The sequence below is a fragment of the Aquarana catesbeiana genome, linkage group LG09 (genome assembly GCF_042186555.1).
Source record: "Aquarana catesbeiana isolate 2022-GZ linkage group LG09, ASM4218655v1, whole genome shotgun sequence".
In the NCBI taxonomy this organism is placed as follows: domain Eukaryota; kingdom Metazoa; phylum Chordata; class Amphibia; order Anura; family Ranidae; genus Aquarana; species Aquarana catesbeiana.
Window position 1 is genome coordinate 255,318,584 of NC_133332.1, and position 21,032 is coordinate 255,339,615.

A 21,032-nucleotide genomic window follows, 5' to 3' on the forward strand; every position below is an offset into this window, starting at 1 on the left:
GTCTTAAAAATGCACCTCCTTACCCCCAATGGTGGGGTCCAGATTCGCCAAATTTCAAACAAGATTTGCCAAACTCTTGGCGAATAATACCCAAGCAGATTTTGCCATGGTTATAGCCAAAAAAAGTGACCATATATCACACCAGCCTAGTGCTGTAGGCACCATGCTCTTACACTTCTGCAGCTCCAAGACAATCCATACAATTAACATTAATAACTATGATATAAATATTTATTTTATTCAAAGCACATGATTTAAGTCAACAAATAGGCCTCTCATAGCAAACGTGAAAAATACAAAAGATACGGACACCGAATCTGCAATGAATTGCCATCTGATGACCTAAAAATTGTCTTTTAACTGACTGTGACAATTGGCTCCACACTGGAAATGTCAGTTCTCCCTGAATGTACATTAGTGGCAGAGCCAACGGTCTGAGGGCTGTTATCTTGCTTGCAGTTACAGTTTTCAGTCCAGGCGTGTCTGAAGTGTGGCGAGACTGTCTGCAATGCATGGCTCTGTGCCAATCTCCTCCTCCTGCATACCCACAGCAAGGCCTTGAGCTCTGAGCGGAAACTCTCATTCAGCCAGCAGTAGATAAACGGGTTGTAGCAAGTGCTGCTCATGGCAAACCAGTGGAAAGCAAAATACATGGCATTGTTACTGCTGATGAGTTTACTGGACATCAGGACAAGATAACAGTTCAGCGGGAACCAACAAACGGCAAAGACCACCACTACAAGCATCAGCATTTTGAGGGTCATCTTCTTCTTCCTCCTGTGGGCGTAGTATTGTTCCATGGTAATGTCTCCAATGGCATTTCTTAGCCACAGTTTCTTGGCCACCATGGTATAAGTGATGGAGATGACAATCAAGGGTAATACATAGAGAAGTACAAAGGTAGCCAAGTCCAAATACTTCCAGAAAAGGTCAGCTGGGTATGGAAAACTGGGAAGGCAAACCATCCGGACAGTATTTCTGCAAGAGGATAGATTAAATACTGGTTACAACATGCCAAGTTTTTTTACATCCCAAACATTTTAATCATAGGTAGCAATGAGTTAAATGGAGAGAATTTATTCAAAATTTTGATAACTTTGAGATTTTCAACAGAATTCTAACATTTTGGCCAAGTGCTTCGGAGTCAAGAGAGAAGTGTTTTTTGGGTGGCTTTTATGTTCTTTAAATGGTTCTTGAGGGCTACAGATGTTACTTTTAACTCTACTGCACCAATTCTTGCTCCAGTAATGGTCCCTCATTAGACTAATTATACTTACTTTTGTTTTTTTTCATTCAATTTTTTATGGAGTATTTTTTCTTTCTTTGAAATACCACCAAACTGCACAAAAAAAAAATAAAATAAAATAACCCGTAGAGCCACTTTAAACCTGTCTCCTAAATGCTTAAAAACTCACCAAAAAATGAATCTTGCGTTTTTTTATTGTGTCCATTTTTTTTTTTTTTTTTGCTAAAATTTGTCAAATTTATTCAACCCTAGTGAGTGGTCACAGCACATGAATAGCCTCCGCAGGCTGTATTATATACTTTAGGTGGGTGAATGGCTGAGGAGTGGGGAAATACTCCTTCATGCCTGGTACAATCTACATATAATCCATGTTCAATTTGTTAGTACGTGTTTCATGGGTTTATTGAATTTCAAAAAGCGATCTTGCCATCAAATTTACTAAATTGCCTGTAAAAATAACTACACTGTTTTAGTGACTGTTTAATACCCACCATTAAACATTAACATGCAGAAGCAGGCATTTAAAACAGAAATAGACTAGAGCTACAGAGCAATTTTAACATCTTCATGCTGAGACACTTAACCCTTTGCTGGCAGTCACCTCATTGGGGTTAAAATACGCAGGAAATTTTTAGTAACTCAGTCGTGCTACTAAAACAACTGATGTTTAGTGCCCTTGGGAACTTGGGGGGAGTAAAATTGCTCCCTTGCAGTGAGGTTGCCTCCACATTGCAAGGGTTATATACTCTAAATCTAGGGCAGTGGTTCTCAACCCTATTGAGACCAGGGCCCGGTAAATTCTTTCAAACCCTTCCTTTCCCTTATATTAAAAATAATCTCCTGTAGGATATAAGGTTTCTCAAGGAAGCTTGAGGCAACTGTAGGTTATAGTGTCTCTCTAAGAAGCTGTGAGGGACACTGTTGAAGGTTGAGGGGACTATAGGGGGACTGGAGGCTCTGCAGCAAGCTAGGGGACTCTGAAAGGTGCTGGGTGGCACTATGGAATGGTAGAGGGAACTGTGGGTGCTTGGGGGTCTGGGGGGACTGTGGGAGGTTGGGGGCACTGCGGGCCACTATGGTTGGGGGGTAGTATGGGAGCTGGGAGACACTGTGGGAATTCAGGGGATCTGCAGCTGCCTGGTGGCCTGGAAGAAGGGAGGCCAAGGCGTGGAGGTTGAGAACCACTGGTCTAGGGACTGGTACATCAGTTTTACTTCCCTGATCAATCACTCTTGCAGGCTCCTCCATGTTGCAAGACTGGTCCCTGCAGTCTCTTATCTCCTATGCCCCGGCGAATGGATGCCCCTGACATGTATGTGGGGTTGACACACATGATTGACCAGTCAAGCTGCGTTTTACTCATCAAAAGTCTATGCAGGACACAAATACCTTACCTTGGCATTTGTGGGCCAACCTGTTTATGGTTGTCGTCCTAAACGTTTCAGAGGTTCTTTACAATGTTATGTACAAAGGGTTGTAAAATGCACGTTGTCTGATTAGACATGAAAGGGGTCTTAAAGATTCAGGGAGTTAAATGTTTTTAGTATAACCAAAGAATCAATTTGCCCGATATTCAAGTCAAAGGGGAGAAGCTGTATATCAAGAAATTTGTTTTGATTGCAAGGGGAGTCATTATGGAAGGGTCTAGAAGATGGTATACATGCATGGAAGCTACCTAGGTGTATAATATAGATTGGATATATGTGCTGGATGGATAGAGTGCCTCTGTGCTTGCTATACTCCTGTTTCCATAGTAACACTAATAATGATATCAATTATTAGACATCCTCTATTCACAACACTAACCCTAGCAAAGTGGGGGCAGCCCCACTGCAAGAGTGCATTTGTATTTATTTTTCCTGGAGTTGGCTTTTAATGACCGGAAGTAGGCAAGAGTTGGCTTGATTTTACTGAATATTTACCAATTTTGCCATTGACTAAATTTTACAGATCGACAACTAGACCGACTTACAGAGTCTCACAAGAACTAAAAGCATAATTAAAGAAATGTGCCTAAAATATCACATTTTTATTTTTCAATTTGCTATAAAGCTGTCATTTCATCCATTACATAAAAAATATGAGGGAGCTCATAAAGTACTGAGTGGAACCAACAGTGTATTTTGCTCTCATATAGAGAGTAAGCCAGGGGTGTCACGGGCCGCACCGGCAGTATGGTTGCCCTCAAAGGGCCGGGTGGATCTGGGGTGCTATGTACAGGCGTCCCAATACTTTTGGTAATCTAGTGTATCTCCCAAACTGTGCACATTTAGGAGATATTTACAATACCTATAGGTAAGCCTTATTATAGGTTAGGTATAGGCTTGCCTGTAGGTAAAAATCATGCATGGGCGTTTACTCCCACTTTAAAACCGTATGGGGCAGATATATTTATATAGTGAGAGAGTAAAAAAAAAAAATAGAGAAATATTTTATAAAATCTTATTTGTTGGGACAGAAAATGTAATCCCCCCCCCCACACACATTCCCTTTTAAAAGATTTTAGAAAAATCTCATCCAACTGGCCCAGTGGGTGTCCAAGATATTTCGTATCTGCGATTGGCGTGGACACAACCTTGAATGTGCCTTCAGCTTATTTATTCACTTAAAGACTCAGAGAGACAGAATGGGGATCTATCAATGTAAACAGATCCCTGTTTTGCCAGGGAAGTAGAGTGAGAGCTGCTGTTCCTAGTTCTCAGGAACAGCGATCTCTCTCCTCCTCCAGGCAGTACACTCTCCCCACAGTTAGAAACACCTCCCTAGGGAACACTTAAAGCGGAGTTCCACCCAAAAATGGAACTTCCGCTCTAAGTACTCATGACCCCCTGACATGCCTCATTTGGCATGTTTTTTTTTTTGGGGGGGGGGGGTACCTAATTTTCACAAGTACCCAGCTCCCACTTCCTCTCCTGGCGCCACGGCGACAGAAGAAATTTCCCCTCTGCTCCTTCCCTCCCTGCAATCTTCTGGGACACAACACAGGTCCCAGAAGATTTCCTGACCATTCATAACACGCAGCACGGCTCACGCACGCGCAGTGCACGCCCAGCTGTGAAGCCACAGCCGGGCGCCCACACTTGCAATGCCGGCGCCGCAGACAGGTGGGAGAGAGAAGCGAGGCTTTGGGCAGCCACATCGCTGGACCGTGGGATAGGCGAGTGTCTGTTTTTTTTTTTAAAGTCAGCAGCTACGCTTTTTGTAGCTGCTGACTTTTAAATGGCTGGAACTCCACTTTAACCCCTTGATCGCCCCCTAGTGTTAATCCCTTCCCTGCCAGTGACATTTAGACAGTAATCAGTGGCTATTTTTAGCTTTGATCGCAGTATAAATGTCACTGGTCCCAAAAAAGTGTCAAAAGTGTCCGATCTGTCCGCCGCAATGTGGCAGTCCCGCTAAAAATCACTGATCATCGCCATTACTAGAAAAAAAAATGTAAAATATTTAAAGTGCTATAAATCTATCCCCTATTTTGTAGACGCTGTAACTTTTGCGCAAACCAATCAATATACGCTTATTGCGTTTTTTTTTTACCAAAAATATGTAGAATACATTTTGTTCTAAACTGATTTAGAAAATTATTTTTTTTTTTAGGTTTTTTTTTTTTTGTGTATATATATATATATATATATATATATATATATATTATAGCAAAAAGTAAAAAATAATGTGTTTTTTTTTTTTTCAAAATTGACGGTCTTTTTTTGTTTATAGCGCCTAACATAAAAACCACAGAGGTGATCAAATACCACCAAAAGAAAGCTCTATGGGAAAAAAAATGACATAAATTTTTGTTTGGGTGCAGCGTCGCACAACCTCGCAATTGTCAGTTAAAACGACGCAAAAAATGGCCAGGCCAGGAAGTGGGCAAATTCTTCCGGTCCTTAAGTAGTTAAAGCTTTCACAAAACTTTAGTTTCTGTGCTTTGTCAAAATGAATGAAATGAACAAATGTGTGTGGACTCAAATAATGGAGAAGCTGTGCCGGCAAGCAAAGCAAAAAAAAGTTTTTCCAGCATGTAACCTTAATTGGCGCCACAAAAATATAAAGACTAAATAAAGAAAATCGGCAATTTCTTTTTACTTGGCAAAGTACTCGGCTTAATACACCTACATCTTCATAGAAGGGAAATTTTGTTGTCATAGAAACCATCATGCCCCTATTTTATTTTATTCCTAAAAGTGATTCATACTCAACGTGAGGCCAGAAACGCCAAACGCCAGGAGTCTGAGTCACGGCATTGAAGTGCCATAGGAAATGTGTGCGAACATACGTTTCTTTGTCATGTCTTTGCATTGGGGAAGCACAAGCACTTTATGGAGTTAAAGCTGAGCCCTGGATGAGATACAATGACGGTGGATTTCCCTGCAAGGATATTTTTTTTTTATCTCTGCCTATCCAGTACTGAGATTTTCACAGCTCTGCCACACAGCACACCCAGGTGAATGACACCATTTACAGTTAGAGCGGACCTTCACCCCCCCCCCCCCCCAAGAAAAAAAAAAACGTTATTTTTTACATGCCTCCAGCCCCCTCCCACAATTAGAGAAATGTTTGTTTTTTTTTGTTCTGCACTTTCTCCTTTCTTGCTGCGGCAAAAATGACGTTGCACCCCTGTTGCCCTTTAATGGCGCAGCGGCGCTGCCATATTCCACGCATGCACAGTGCCGAGGGGCTCTTCCTGGCCTTCCGACGCACATTTGCACATGTGCAAATGCGATTGCATATGTAGGTCCACACACAAGGGGTGGGCGGGAGGGGAGGCTGCCCTGGGCTCAATGGTTTACTGTTGAGATGGGGGCGCCTTCTGTCTGTTACAAGGCTGACAGGAGCAGTGATTTTGAAAAGGGAGTGACTGCTGGCCATAGGATCCGCTAAGTTTGCCCATCGTGAATGGGGTGCATGGGCGCATGTTGGCATCTTTGCCTTGGGTGATTAATGACTTTGCCCGCACACATATGTAAACAAGGATCGCACCAAACATGTGAGGCGTCACCGTGAACATCAGAGTGTGAGCAATAATTCTAGCTTCAGACCTCCTGTGTTCCTTCAACCACCTCAGCTCCAGAAGGTTTTTCCCCCTCAACCACTTAAGGATCGGAAGGTTTTACCCCCTTAATGATCAGGACATTTTTTGCTATTCAGCACTGTGCTGCTTTAACTGGTAATTGTGCGGTCATGCAACGCTGCACCCAAACAAAATTGATATCATTTTTTTCACACAAATAGAGCTTTTTTATTTGGTGGTATTCGATCACCACTGGGTTTCAGTGACAGCCCGTAATGCAGGGTGCAGGGGCGCTGCCCCCCTAATCCATCTGTACGGCCCCCTAATCTACATGCGGGGCGCCGGACACATGGATTCCAAAAAGGGTTATTTTTTATTAGAAGCACGTGATTGGAGCCAGAGGCTCTAATAGGCTTTAAAATTGGGTGATGTGAATTAATATTCGCTATTGTCTTCCTGATTCTCCTCCCGGCTAATCAGGAAGTCTGTCCTGAGACCCGTCACCCGATCGGCTGAGAGGAGAAGCGATCCTATTGACCGCCATGGAGGAGGAGGGAGGAGACGCAGGGCAAGCCGCCGTGAAGCTCCAGGAGAAGAAGATGCCGCCCGGAGAAAGGGGTGGGAGAGCACTGCGCCCTGAGCCCACCCAGTTGTGTGACAATAGTGAATTAATATTTGCTATTTTCTTCCTGATTCTCCTCCCGGTCAATCAGGAAGCGTGTCCTGAGACCCAACTAGCCGAAAGAAGTGGTGCTCGAATTGGAGGAGAACAGGTAGAGGAGGAGGAGACGCAGGGGAAGCCACCGTGAAGCCGAGGAAGAGGAGATGCCGCCCGCTGCCCTGAGGAAGCACTGCCCACGATCTAGATAGGGTAAGTGTGGGGCTGGTGACCGACCGTGGGGGGGAGGGGAGCGGGTGATCCGACCGGGGGGGGTTTTACGGCTGATCTGACCGGGGCTGGATTGTTTGCCACCCCCCCAAAAAATATATAGCACCAGCCGCCACTGGATATGTCGCTGTGCCTGTACGGGCCGTCAGTTTGCAGTACATTGAGGGCAGGCAGTCCATAAAAAGCTAAATTGGTAGCCTGTAAAGACTTCGAAATTTGTCACCTATGGATAATTTGGACGAAGCAGAGAGTTAAAGGTTGAAAAGGACTGACGGGGACTGAATGACAAGGTGTTAATAAGAGAGACGTAGTAGGTTTGTTTGGCAGAATGGAGGCAGGAATTGTAATTTAGAAGGGTAGATTTATATAGAGTGAAGTCCTGCAGGAATTTGGTTTTACGCCACAGTCGTTCAAGAGCACGGCAAAGTGTAATTACAAAAATGCTGTGCTAAATATAGCAATATAATTAATAAAAAATAAATAAATGAAACACTATGTGAATACTCATAAGTTCAACAAATTAAGCAACTAAAATTCCAAAAAAAATGTGAAGGTGACACAAACAGTCCCAAACAGTGCAAACACGACTGGATGGAAGTCTTGATCAACACTGTTGATTAGGGCTGCAAACACAACAACGCATCACGTGCTCCACCACCTGGTGAACAATAAAACTCTTACCAGAGCAAAGATCTAAAGAGTCAAATGCACTTGTGTATCCACATGGTCACCTGTGCAAAGTAATGTGTATCCACTGGGTTCCGCTACAGCAGTGTAAAAGATAAGTGCTCATCAGTATAAAACTGATTCCGGGAATCAAACAGACAACTTGCTGGTTGTAGAATGCGTGATGACGTCACGCGCAATAGCTCCTCCCTACGCGTTATGTCACATATGACGTCATAAACAGTGGAGCAAAAAAGTATTTAGTCAGCCACCAATTTTGCAAGTTCTCGTACTTAAAACACACCTATACCCTTGATGACAATTACAGGCCTCTCATCCTTTTAATAGGGAGAACTTGCACAATTGGTGGCTGACTAAATACTTTTTTGACCCACTGTACTATCATAATTTGCAGACGTGCATAATGGTTTTAATGGGAGATTTTACTTTGAGTCAAAATTTTTAAAAAATGTTGGATACGTTTTATAAGTAAACTGACTACAAGAGTTATTTTGGAAAGGAATTTGTTTATAAGTATTTAAAAAGAAGTTCGCAGCCTGAATGTAGAGGCCAGAAACCTTTAAAAATGACGATAAAACAGTTACATTTTTGAATAATGTTGAAATAACTAGAACATAAGTGAGACTTAAGTCTACAAACTTCAGAAGTTTCTATAACGTGTAATTAAGCAATCATCTGGTATAGTCCTGTAATTTGTTTTCCTAAAATTATAATTATACTTTATCACTGTAGAGCGCTTCAAGAGAACATATTAAAAAACATTAAATAAGGTGAAATCTAAAAGTTTTCAACAAAAATAGAAAACCCTTCAAAAAGCTTTTGTAAAAAGTTGTAATTTATGGGAGCTGCAAATTAAAGTCTATTTAAACCACTAATTACACAGTCTAAGAACATAGATGGTATATGAAAGTAGATACAAACCCAATCGCTAAAATCTCAGATACACTTTAACGTGTTAATGACATTTCGAAAGTAATTTTCAATCATTTAAAGTTTTCAGCTTTCTTTCAAATAATTCCTGGTGATCTTGCCATGAAGGTCCTTGTTCAGGCACTTCCTGTTATAGGGTGACAATGCTCTGTTCTTGTCTACCAATTGCTCTACTGTATTGTCACCTTGTTACAGGAACTTCTTATGGAGACTACAAAAGGCTGTTAAAACGCTCATTACACAGACATGGTCCACTGTTGTCACCATCAGGAAACCTGCCCTGAGAGGCCTGTAGCCATCACTGGAGTGCATGTAGACAGGAACTGGCTGCATAAAAAAGCTGCAGAAAATCAGCAGCACAGAGATGCAACAAAAGATAGAAAACTGGTAAAAATTATCATAGAAAATATATATTCAGTGCTGTGAAAAAGTATTTGCCCCTTCCTGATTTTTTTTTTTTGCATATTTCTCACACTTAAATGATTCAGATCATCAAACAAATTTTAATTTTATACAAAGATAACCCCAGTAAATCCAAGATGCAGTTTTTAAATCATTATTTAAATTATTAGGGGAAAAAAGCTGTTCAAACCTGCCTTGCCCTATGTGAAAAAGTAATTGCCCCCTCCCATGCTGAATAAATATAAATAAATAAATAAACATAAATAGAAGCTGTCTGACAAAGTGAAGCATGCTAACAGATCACAAAAATCCACACACCATGCCACAATCTAAAAAAATTCAAGAACATATTTGAAACAAAGTAATGTACAGTACATGTATCGCTCTAGGAAGGGTTTCAAAACCATTTCTAAGGCTTTGAAACTCCAGTGAACCAAGGGGAGAGCCATCATCCACAAATGGAGATGACTTGGAACAGTGGTGAACCTTCCCAGGAGTGGCCGGCCTACAAAAATTACTCCAAGAGCATGACGAAGACTCATCCAGGAGGTCATAAAAGAACCCAGAACAACATCTAAAGAACTGCAGGCCTCACTTGCCTCAGGTAAGATCAGTGTTCATGATTCAACAATAAGAAAGAGACTGAGCAAACATGGCATCCATGGGAGAGTTCCAAGGCCAAAGCCACTGCCGACCAAAAAGAACACAAAGTCTCATCTCACATTTACCAAAAAACATCTTGATTATCCCCAAGACTTTTAGGCAAATATTCTGTGGACTGATGAGACAAAAATGTAACTTTTTGGGAGGTGTGCGGGACTCGGCCCCGCCCCCCGGTGCCAGCATCATTGGATTTGATTGACAGCAGCAGGAGCCAATGGCAATCTATCCAATCAAGAGCCGAGACAATGAGCAGAGTGGAAGAGCGCGTCTCTGCCGAGGAAAGGAACGGGCTCAGGTGAGTAAAATGGGGGGGGGGGGGGGGGGCTGGAGGGCTATACAGTGTCAGAAGTTTTTTACCTTAATGCATAGGGTGCATTATGGTGAAAAAACACGAGGGTTTACAACCCCTTTAAGTGTGACAAATATGCAAAGAAATAAAAAATCAGAAAGGGGCAAATACTTTTTCACAGCATTGTATATTCTTAATGATTGAGTATTTGTACTCTAGTGAGGCAATTCTCTATTCTGGAAGCCACTAGGTGGTGACCACCCACCTAATATTAGGCATTTTTGCTGCCAAAACAGCCCCGACTCGTCAAGGCATGGACACCACTAGACTTCTGAAGGTATGCTGTGGTATCTGGCACCAAGCCGTCAGTAACAGATCCTTTAAATCTTGAAAGTTGCGAGGTGGGGCCTTCATGGATTGGACATGTTTTTCCAACACCTCCTATAAATGTTTGATTGGATGGAGATCTGCAGAATTCAAAGTCCAAGTCAACACCTTGAACTTGTGTTCCTCAAGCCATTCTTGAACTCATCAAACCAGACCAACTTCTTTCACTGCTCCGTGCTCTAGTTCTGATTCTCACTTGCCCATTGTAGGCACTTTTGGCTGTGGGCACCCTGACCGGTCTGCGGCAACGCAGCCCCATACACAACAAACTACAAAGCTCTGTGTGTACTGACACCTTTCTATCAGAACCAGCAATAACTTTTTCAGCAATTGGAGCTACAGTAGCTCTTCTATTGGATCGAATTACACGGGCCAATCTTTCTTCCACACCTCCATTAATGAGCCTAAAGCAGACCATAGATTATGCGATTTTCTTTTGTTTTCGATGGGTTGCAGGAAAGAAAAAAATACTCGATTCCCCCATCAATACAGTCAGTGTTGATGGGGGAAACCCTCCCACGAAGCTGTTGGGTGGTGGGGGGTGGGGGGGTCTCGGGGAGCCATTCCCGCTGGGAGGACACAGTGATAACTGCTAGCGGCTATAGCCAGGGCCGTCTTTACTGCAGGACAAATGGGGCAGCTGCCCAGGGCCCTGTCACTGTTTTGGGTCCAAAGCGGAGCTGCCCGTTAAGCCGCTCGCTGCCCGCAAATCGGCGCTGAAAATACCCACACACAGTCTGTCACTGTCATCAGCGGCGGCGCACGCACAGTGCAGCAGTCAGTGCCAGTGCTTTATTTTTTAGATCGAGGAGCGGGCCGTGGGTGGGCAGGGCCTTGAGCAGCACTGATGCTCTGGCCCGCCCCTTGCTATGCGTACACTGTGCAACAGCGTACCTGATCGGAGGTGCGGAGGAGGAGTTAGATCACGGCGCGGAGTGGAGTGCTGCCTGCCTGGTGCCTGGTCAAGTGAAACTCGGCTAGCAGTGTGTGTGGAGAGGTGCCAGGACAAGATAGGTCTTCTTTCTCCTCCCCTGGCTCCTGCTCCCCATCCCCATGCCATGTGCCCTAAGCCTGGCTTTCAACAAGAACCACTGAAACTTCCACATCAAACCTATTTTGGTGAATTACCAATAAAATGCATCTTAATTCCCGTTTTCCTTGATTTATTAGTGATTTTGAATATTTCTATGCACAATGTTAAGTAAAGGGCATACGCAGTGGCTGTGCGTCCATAAAGGGCGTCGCCCCCTCTATCCTATCACCTCCCTCTCACCATAGATAGATTCATGCATTGCATGAATCTATCTATGGTTGCCGCTGACACCCCCTATTCAGGTGTCCGGCCCCTGAATTACAGCGGTAGGGGTGTTTTTTGGATGCACCTGATTAGAGCCATAGGCTCTAATAGGTGCCCAAAAAGGTGAACAGCGGGCGCCATTCTGGGAGCTCGCTGTTCACTCAGCGTTGTGTTAGCAAAGCAAAGGAATTTGTTTTGCTAACAGTGAACCGCCTCTCAGCCAACCAGGTGCTTGGGTCTGTTACCTGTCACCTGATTGGCTGAAATGACAGGTGTTGTGATTGGAGGCCTGATAGAGAGGACGGGAGATGTTTATAAAATTTTGCAAACAGGTCATTTTTTTCTCCTTCACTGATGTGCACCGATGAGGCTGCACTGATGGGCACTGATAGGCAGCACTGATAGGCGGTGCGATGGGAGTCACTTTGGACCCATGAAACCCAGAATCCCTTGGAGAGGTTGAGAAACACTTGTTTCAGCTCCCTATGCACCTCCTATGTCTAAGTCAACCAGTGTCTGTTAGATGGGACATTGCAAGAGTTTTGTAGACTGCTGTCATCTGAAATCCCTGATTAATCAAAGCATTGCTTGGATGTGGATTTCATGGTTTTCGATGTAGGAGCCGGTCCGTCTGCTCCCGGGTTCTCCTGCTATTGTGTGAAGGTGTTCTGTGTTCATATTTATGATAATGTGTATTGTGTCTTCTGAGCTAGAGGACAGCAAGTCTGACCTGAAAGGTCAGACCTCTGAGTCACCTAGGCTAGTTAAATGACTAGTTAATTAGCTCATGTTAATTTATGTTTCTGGTTACAGTTTGTATTTAGGGTAATATGATCAGGAGGGGGAACCTCCTTCTCAAGTGTATAAAAGCCTGTATTCTTGATCAAATAAACAGTTCCAGCTTTACAGCCAAACAAGTCCTGCCTAGTTCTTGGTTGTAATATGCGGCTATAATATTTAATATCTATATTCAGACTGGAGGAAGTGGTATATGACGGAAGCACTCAAGCGGAGTGTGGGACATTTCGTTACAGGCGGCACTGATGGGCTCTGATAGGCACTGCTAGTTGTCACTGATGGGCAGCACTGATAGGTGACACTGATGAGGAGGCACTGATGGGCACTGATTGTCAGCACTGGTGGGCACGGATTGGCAAAACTAGTGGACACTGTAGGTACTGCACTGATTATCAGAACACTGATAATCAGTGCCCTAAATATCAGTGTAGATGTTCCGTTTAACAGAAGCCGGTTATCGCTCTAACCGGTTGTGTTTGTGATAACCGGTTGTGTTTACTTCCATGATCAGCTGTCATTGGACACAGCTGATCACATGATAAATGGCCGCTGTGATTGGTCCTTTACCCTGACCTTTGGTCAGCTGAGTCGGAAGGACTCGGTGAGCACAGAGCGCCGAACACACTCTGCAGGGGACGCGCGGGCCGCGAGATCACAGGGGGACATCCATGTACATCCTCCCGGCAAAATAAGCCCATGCTGTAGCTGTCTTTCGGCTGTAGCGCGGGCAGGAAGTGGTTAAAATAAATTGTGATTTTATTAGTGAGGCAAATTCTACATTTAAACCTTGGGACATTTTGTCTTTTTTTATAAATGAACTAATAGAATTCATTACGAGAAAAAAAAAAAAAAGTACAAGCAACATTTCCCGCATTGATTATTATTTTCTAAGAATACTTCAAATGCATTCTTGTCGCCGATTAAAGTTTCTGAAATCCACGGGGAATTTTCTGCCATTATCCGCACATAAGAGTCAGACATGTCTGTATGCATTGTACTTAATGTCTGGGGAGATCTGTCTAAGAGGGACACCACTTAACTGTAGACAAAGTGGTCTGTAGACACAATGATTAGAAAACTTTAAATTCTATTTATAACTTTTTTTAGTTTTAATACATTGTGGAAACATTAGTGCTTTCTGTGCCCCTGCTGGGGGATTCATCTAAGGATAGGCTAAATACACTATATTACCGAAAGTATTGGAATAATAGAAAAGCATTGTGGTATGGTGTGGTATGGTCTCCAGTATACACTATATTACCAAAAGTATTGGGACGCCTGCCTTTACATGCACATGAACTTTAATGACATCCCAGTCTTCGTCCGTAGGGTTCAATATTGAGTTGACCCACCCTTTGCAGCTATAACAGCTTCAACTCTTCTGGGAAGGCTGTCCACAAGGTTTAGGAGTGTGTCTATGGGAATGTTTGACCATTCTTCCAGAAGCGCATTTGTGAGGTCAGGCAGTGACGTTGCACGAGAAGGTCTGGCTCACAGTCTCCGCTCTAATTCATCTCAAAGGTGTTCTATCTGGTTGCGGTTAGGCCAGTCAAGTTCCTTCATCCCAAACTCGCTCATCCATGTCTTTATGGACCTTGCTTTGTGCACTGGTGCACCTGCATGTTGGAACAGGAAGGGGCCGTCCCCAAACTGTTCCCACAAAGTTGGGAGCATGAAGAGTTCCCTTCACTGGAACTAAGGGGCCAAGCCCAACCCCTGAAAAACAACCCCACACCATAATCCCCCCTCCACCAAATGATTTGGACCAGTGCACAAAGCAAGGTCCATAAGGACTTTGATGAGGGAGTTTGGGGTGGAGGAACATGACTGGCCTGCTCAGAGTCCTGACCTCAACCCAACAGAACACCTTTGGGATGAATTAGAGCGGAGACTGCAAGGCCTTCTCGTCCAACATCTCACAAATGCGTTTTGAAAGAATGATCAAACATTCCCATAGACACACTCCTAAACCTTGTGGACAGGCTTCTCGGAAGAGTTGAAGCTGTTATAGCTGTAAAGGGTGGGCCAACTCAATATTGAACCCTATGGACTAATACGGGGATGTCATTAAAGTTCAATACTTTTGGTAGTATAGAGTATACTGGAGACCATTTTCACCATGCCACAATGCTTTTCTCTCAAGAAGGATCTATTTTTCAGGCATAATGCAGGGTCACATCTGCTCTCTGGACTAAGATGCCGGCTCAGAGTAAATCCTGGAGGCTGTGCAGTTCTTGGCTGTGTTTGCAAATGTCTGACACATATCGGTCTCTGCTGCAGCCTCTCACCTTGTGACTTGCTACAACGTTACAATGTTTCAGTCTAAACACCAGGGGAGAGGAAATGTTTCCTTCTGCCTGCAGCAACACGGATATGGTTGCGGCAATGGAAATAATGATATTTACATTTCCCGATATACAGGTGACCAAATCATATACAATAATTAAAACCACTTTTTTTTTTTTCTTAATCCTGCAAGGCAATGCCATAATGTGCTAGTATGCATCACATACTAGCACATTATGTGAAACTTGCCTTAAAACGAAGCCCTCCAGCAATGTGCTGCCACCTCTGAAGGCGCTTGCATCTTCACCGAGTCTTCCTTCCAGCGGACTTCAGCTGTGTGAGTAGCTGGAGCCGCGATGACGTCACTCTGGCGCATGCACGCGGGAGCCGTCGTTCACGGCACAGGATTCTGAAGCAAGGGCACCATATGCCGTTCCTTCAGACTGCATGCTCCGGTGACGTCACCAGCTGCATGAAACGTAAATATCTCCTAAACAGTGCATGTTTAGGAGATATTTACCGTACCTATAACCCAGCCTTACTATAGGCTTACCTATAGGTAAGTCATGCATGGGAGTTTACTCCTACTTTAATATACGGAACAGCAAGCATTAATATGCAACTCATGTCAACATTTAATTTCATGTAAATGTTATAATATTAATTTAAAATGCACATACCAAGCATACACTATAAAGTAAGGGAAGAAAACAATGTAAATTAAAATTACCCAATATAAAATCGTTCTAGCTTCTGGCAGACAGCATGAGGTAACGAGAATCCACTGGCCATGAACCAGATGAAGATGATACAGATTATTCCTTTAACTGTTGACATCCGAGGTTTTAGAGGATGCATAATAACCTGAAAGAACAACAAAGCTTTCATAGACTAACCCATATTACAATATGCAATAACCATTACTGAACATTTCATACACTATACTGTATGGTCCAAGGTTTGTGGATATCTGCCTACGACAACTATATCAGCTGTTGGCTATTCAATTCCAAAACCAAGGGCATCAAAACAGAATTGACCCCGCTTTGTGGTTGTAACATTATGTGGGAATTTGTGTCCATTCAGCTCAAAAGAGTATTTGTGAGGTCAGGTACTAATGTTGGATGAGAAGACATGGCTCACAATTGGCATTCCATTTCATCCCAAAGGTGTTCAGTAGGGTTGTGGTCAGGTACTGATGTTGGATGAGATGACCTGAATCCCAAAGGTGTTCAATAGGGTTGTGGTCAGGTACTGATGTTGGATGAGATGACCTGAATCCCAAAGGTGTTCAGTAGGGTTGTGGTCTGGTACTGTTGTTGGATGAGATGACCTGAATCCCAAAGGTGTTCAATAGGGTTGTGGTCAGGTACTGATGTTGGATGAGATGACCTGAATCCCAAAGGTGTTCAATAGGGTTGTGGTCAGGTACTGATGTTGGATGAGATGACCTGAATCCCAAAGGTGTTCAGTAGGGTTGTGGTCTGGTACTGTTGTTGGATGAGATGACCTGAATCCCAAAGGTGTTCAATAGGGTTGTGGTCAGGTACTGATGTTGGATGAGATGACCTGAATCCCAAAGGTGTTCAATAGGGTTGTGGTCAGGTACTGATGTTGGACGAGATGACCTGAATCCCAAAGGTGTTCAATAGGGTTGTGGTCAGGTACTGATGTTGGATGAGATGACCTGTTCCCAGAGGTGTTCAGTAGGGTTGAGGTCAGGTATTGATGGTCATTATTATGGAACTAACAAACAAAAATTCTCAGTGCTGCCCTGGATTGTCTAGTGTAAAATGTCCAAAAATTAACCAAAAAGTCATAATAAATAAAACTGTATAGTGTGTACATAAACATATGCACCTATACACAAAAGTGTCTCTTATGTGCTCAGTCTGGTTAAAGTAAAAAATCAAAAATCTGTAAAAAATTTACTGTTGTCTCAATTGGAAGTGAGGCAGCTGTCACTGGGGTCTGTGAACCCATACTGAATTAGAAGAAGGGAGGGGGAGAGAGGCGCCAGGCGACCAATAGTGTAGCACAGGTTAATAAATGTATATGTAAAATCGTGGAGTAGTCCTAGCCGCATCGGCGGCTCTGTTAAGACTGGAGAGAGAACACTGGAACCCCGAGCTGTCGTGAGCCGAATGGCACCTGTCAAACCACAAATAGAGATGACCAGTCGGAACGTGTTTCAGAGGCTTAGTCGCACCTCCTTTCTCAGCCTCAGATCGGTTGTGGTCAAATATTGATGTTGGATAAAAAGACCTGGTCCAAATCGGTGTTCCAATTCATCCCGAAGGTATTCAGTGGAGTTGAGGTCAGGGCTCTGTACAGACCACCTACGTTTCTCAACACCAAACTGGTGAAACCATGTCTTTATGGAGTTGGCTTTGTTAATGGGGACACAGTCATATTGATACAGAATGGGGTCTTCCACAAATTGTTACCACAAGGTTGGAAGAGCACAATTATCTAAAATCTCTTTGTATGATGTAGAATTAGCTGTACCCTTCACTGAAAGCATCTAAACAGTCAGTTGGATGATCAAATAGATGGGTGCAGTAGGTGGGTCAAGTGATCACATATGTTTACGGCCATAATATGAACATTTAATTTTTTCATGAATGCAATCTTGGATTAAATGATCCTTTGAAATAAAATCATGTAAGAATATAGAAAACAACTAAATGATAATGATTCATATATCCACATGGTGAAGATGAAAAAAGCAGGAAATCAAAACAGCTGGAGACCTAAAAATAGAATTGTTCCAAACAGTTATGTAAGATTTGTAAGCACAAGTGGGTTGGGTAGATGTTAAATTTACATAATAATTAGAAGAGTTGAAGCTGTTATAGCTGCAATGGGTGGGCCAACTCAATAGTGAACCCTACGGACTAATACTGGGATGCCATTAAAGTTCATGTGCGTGTAAAGGCATGCGTCCCAATACTTTTGATAATTTTGTGTATGGTGTATCCTAAATTGACATAGGTGTGCAAAAAAAATGTCCATATAAAATGTGCAAACACTGTGCAAAAAAAAATAATTAAAAAAATAAACATATAAGGTGCAAAAACGAGCTCAGATATACTAAACGTTAATTGTTTCTCAGAGCGCAGAGCATTGCGCTCGGAGTCCACCCAGATTTGTTAAAAAATCAAATGAACATTTGCTTTAATAACACTGAACTGCCTCTCCGCCAATCAGGAAGCGTGGGTCTAATACCCGTAACCTGATTGGCTGAAGGCACAGGTGCCCCTTTTGGACGCCTAGCAGAACGGGAGAAGGGGGAAGCATGGAGGACACAGGAGCCACCCCACAGTTCACCGCCATCACCTACTGCCTGACTCGCCACCAAGATGGGATAAGTGCCGAGCAGACAGCAGGCGGGTGGGGGTCACAGTGACTGCATTTGATGGACACAAGTGGCTGCATTTGATGGGCACAAGTAGCTGCATTTGATGGGCACAAGTGGCTGCATATGATGGGCACAAGTGGCTGCATTTGATGGGGCACAAGTGGCTGCATTTGATGGGGCACAAGTGGCTGCATTTGATGGGGACAAGTGGCTGCATTTGATGGGAACAAGTGGCTGCATATGATGGGGCACAAGTGGCTGCATATGATGGGGCACAAGTGGCTGCATATGATGGGGCAAAAGTGGCTGCATATGATGGGGCACAAGTGGCTGCATATGATGGGGCACAAGTGGCTGCATATGATGGGGCAAAAGTTGCTGCATATGATGGGGCACAAGTGGCTGCATATGATGGGGCACAAGTGGCTGCATATGATGGGGCACAAGTGGCTGCATATGATAGGCAGAGGTGGCTGCATATGATAGGCAGAGGTGGCTGCATATGATGGGGCACAAGTGGCTGCATATGATGGGGCACAAGTGGCTGCATATGATGGGGCACAAGTGGCTGCATATGATGGGGCACAAGTGGCTGCATATGATGGGGCACAAGTGGCTGCATATGATAGGCAGAGGTGGCTGCATATGATGGGCACAAGTGGCTGCATATGATGTGGCACAAGTGGCTGCATATGATGGGGCACAAGTGGCTGCATTTTATGGGCACAAGTAGCTGCATATGATGGGGCACCAGTGGCTGCATATGATGGGCACAAGTGGCTGCATATGATGGGGCACAAGTGGCTGCATATGATGGGGCACAAGTGGCTGCATATGATGGGGCACAAGTGGCTGCATATGATGGGGCACAAGTGGCTGCATATGATGTGGCACAAGTGGCTGCATTTGATGGGCACAAGTGGCTGCATTTGATGGGGCACAAGTGGCTGCGTATGACGGGGCACAAGTGGCTGCGTATGATGGGGCACAAGTGGCTGCGTATGATGAGGCACAAGTGGCTGCATATAATGGGGCACCAGTGGCTGCATATGATGGGCACAAGTGGCTGCATATGATGGGGCACAAGTGGCTGCATATGATGAGGCACAAGTGGCTGCATATAATGGGGCACCAGTGGCTGCATATGATGGGCACAAGTGGCTGCATTTGATGGGCACAAGTGGCTGCATTTGATGGGCACAGGGAGTTTTCAGTATTTTTCAGTTTGTTTGCGCCCCCCCAAAAATTTGGAGCACCAGCCGCCACCAAAAGGAATCACCTCAAACGAGTAAATTAGCTCCTTACCAGATTCTCTCATTCCACAAGGAGAACAACAAACACCTTGCTGCATAGCAGCCATACACAGTATCTGAAAAGAGTACACCGCTCACATTTTTGTAAATATTTTATTATATCTTTTCATGTGACAACACTGAAGAAATGACACTTTGCTACAATGTACAGTAGTGAGTGTACAGCTTGTATAACAGTGTAAATTTGCTGTCCCCTCAAAATAACTCAACACACAGCCATTAATGTCTAAACCGCTGGCAACAAAAGTGAGTACACCCCTAAGTGAAAATGTCCAAATTGGGCCCAATTAGCCATTTTCCCTCCCCGGTGTCATGTGACTCATTAGTGTTACAAGGTCTCAGGTGTGAATGGGGAGCAGGTGTGTTAAATTTGGTGTTATCGCTCTCACTCTCTCATACTGGTCACTGGAAGTTCAATATGGCACCTCATGGCAAAGAATTCTCTGAGGATCTGAAAAAAGAATTGTTGCTCTACATAAAGATGGCCTAGGCTATAAGAAGATTGCCAAGGCCCTGAAACTGAGCTGCAGCATGGTGGTCAAGACCATACAGCGGTTTATCAGGACAGGTTCCACTCAGAACAGGCCTCACCTCAACTGGTCGTCCAAAGAAGTTGAGTGCATGTGCTCAGCGTCATATCTAGAGGTTGTCTTTAGGAAATAGACATATGAGTGCTGCCAGCATTGCTGCAGAGGTGGAAGGGATGGGGGGTCAGCCTGCCAGTGATCAGACCATACGCCACACACTGCATCAAATTGGTCTGTATGGCTGTTGTCCCAGAAGGTAAGTAATCAAGTGAAGCAGCGCTAAATAAATACACTTTTGAAATATCCAATAAAATGCAACACAGTATAAAGTGCTATATAAAAATTTCAAAACAAAGCGCAAATGCAATATAATAATCAAAAACTGTGTCAGAGTGCAATAGTGCAATCATAAATACAATAAAAAATAGTCCAATGACAGCAGAAAAATTGTGCATGAAATTTCACAATGATTAAAAGTCTTTTCGACTGTGCAAATTAGTGCAAAAAAAGGGGGGGAGGGAAGAAAAGTGTCCAAGTGCAATAAACAGGATAAGATGTGATGATAGCCTGTAGATCACTTGAAGAAATCCACACTCAGTGTGTAATAGCCTCTCACCTCAAAGATAGACCCCAAAGGGTCTAGTCAGGCATCAAGGTAATCGATCGTGGCAATCTGTGTTACCTTCCTCTTTGTTGAAGATATCCCAAAGGGGTAAGGAACAACTGCAGCTTTAAGGGATAGATAGATCTTTTCCCATACCGTCCATGTTCCACAGCGACCTCTTCCAATATTCCTCCAGATCCGGGATATTACATAAAGGAGATAAAAGTCTCCATAGTGTAGTAGTTAAAATTTGTTGTCTTTTATTTTAAAATATGCAAAGTAACATCTAAAATGGCAAAGCCAGCAGCAAGCATAAAAACAGCATGTCAAACACAGGGATTTCCG

The 21,032-nt window shown here is 43.6% G+C and overlaps 1 protein-coding gene across 1 annotated transcript in view; it reads right to left on the minus strand.

The window, feature by feature from the left end:
* Window positions 1-213: 213 nt before the first annotated feature.
* Window positions 214-21,032, minus strand: part of LOC141108535 (G-protein coupled receptor 83-like) — a 100,256-nt gene continuing 79,437 nt past the window's right edge. The window contains exons 3-4 of the mRNA XM_073600217.1: window positions 15,613-15,746; window positions 214-978 (exon numbers count right to left, since the gene is read on the minus strand). Coding sequence (XP_073456318.1) covers window positions 357-978; window positions 15,613-15,746 — 756 coding nt within the window. The 3' untranslated portion in view covers window positions 214-356. The remainder of the gene's footprint in view (window positions 979-15,612; window positions 15,747-21,032) is intronic.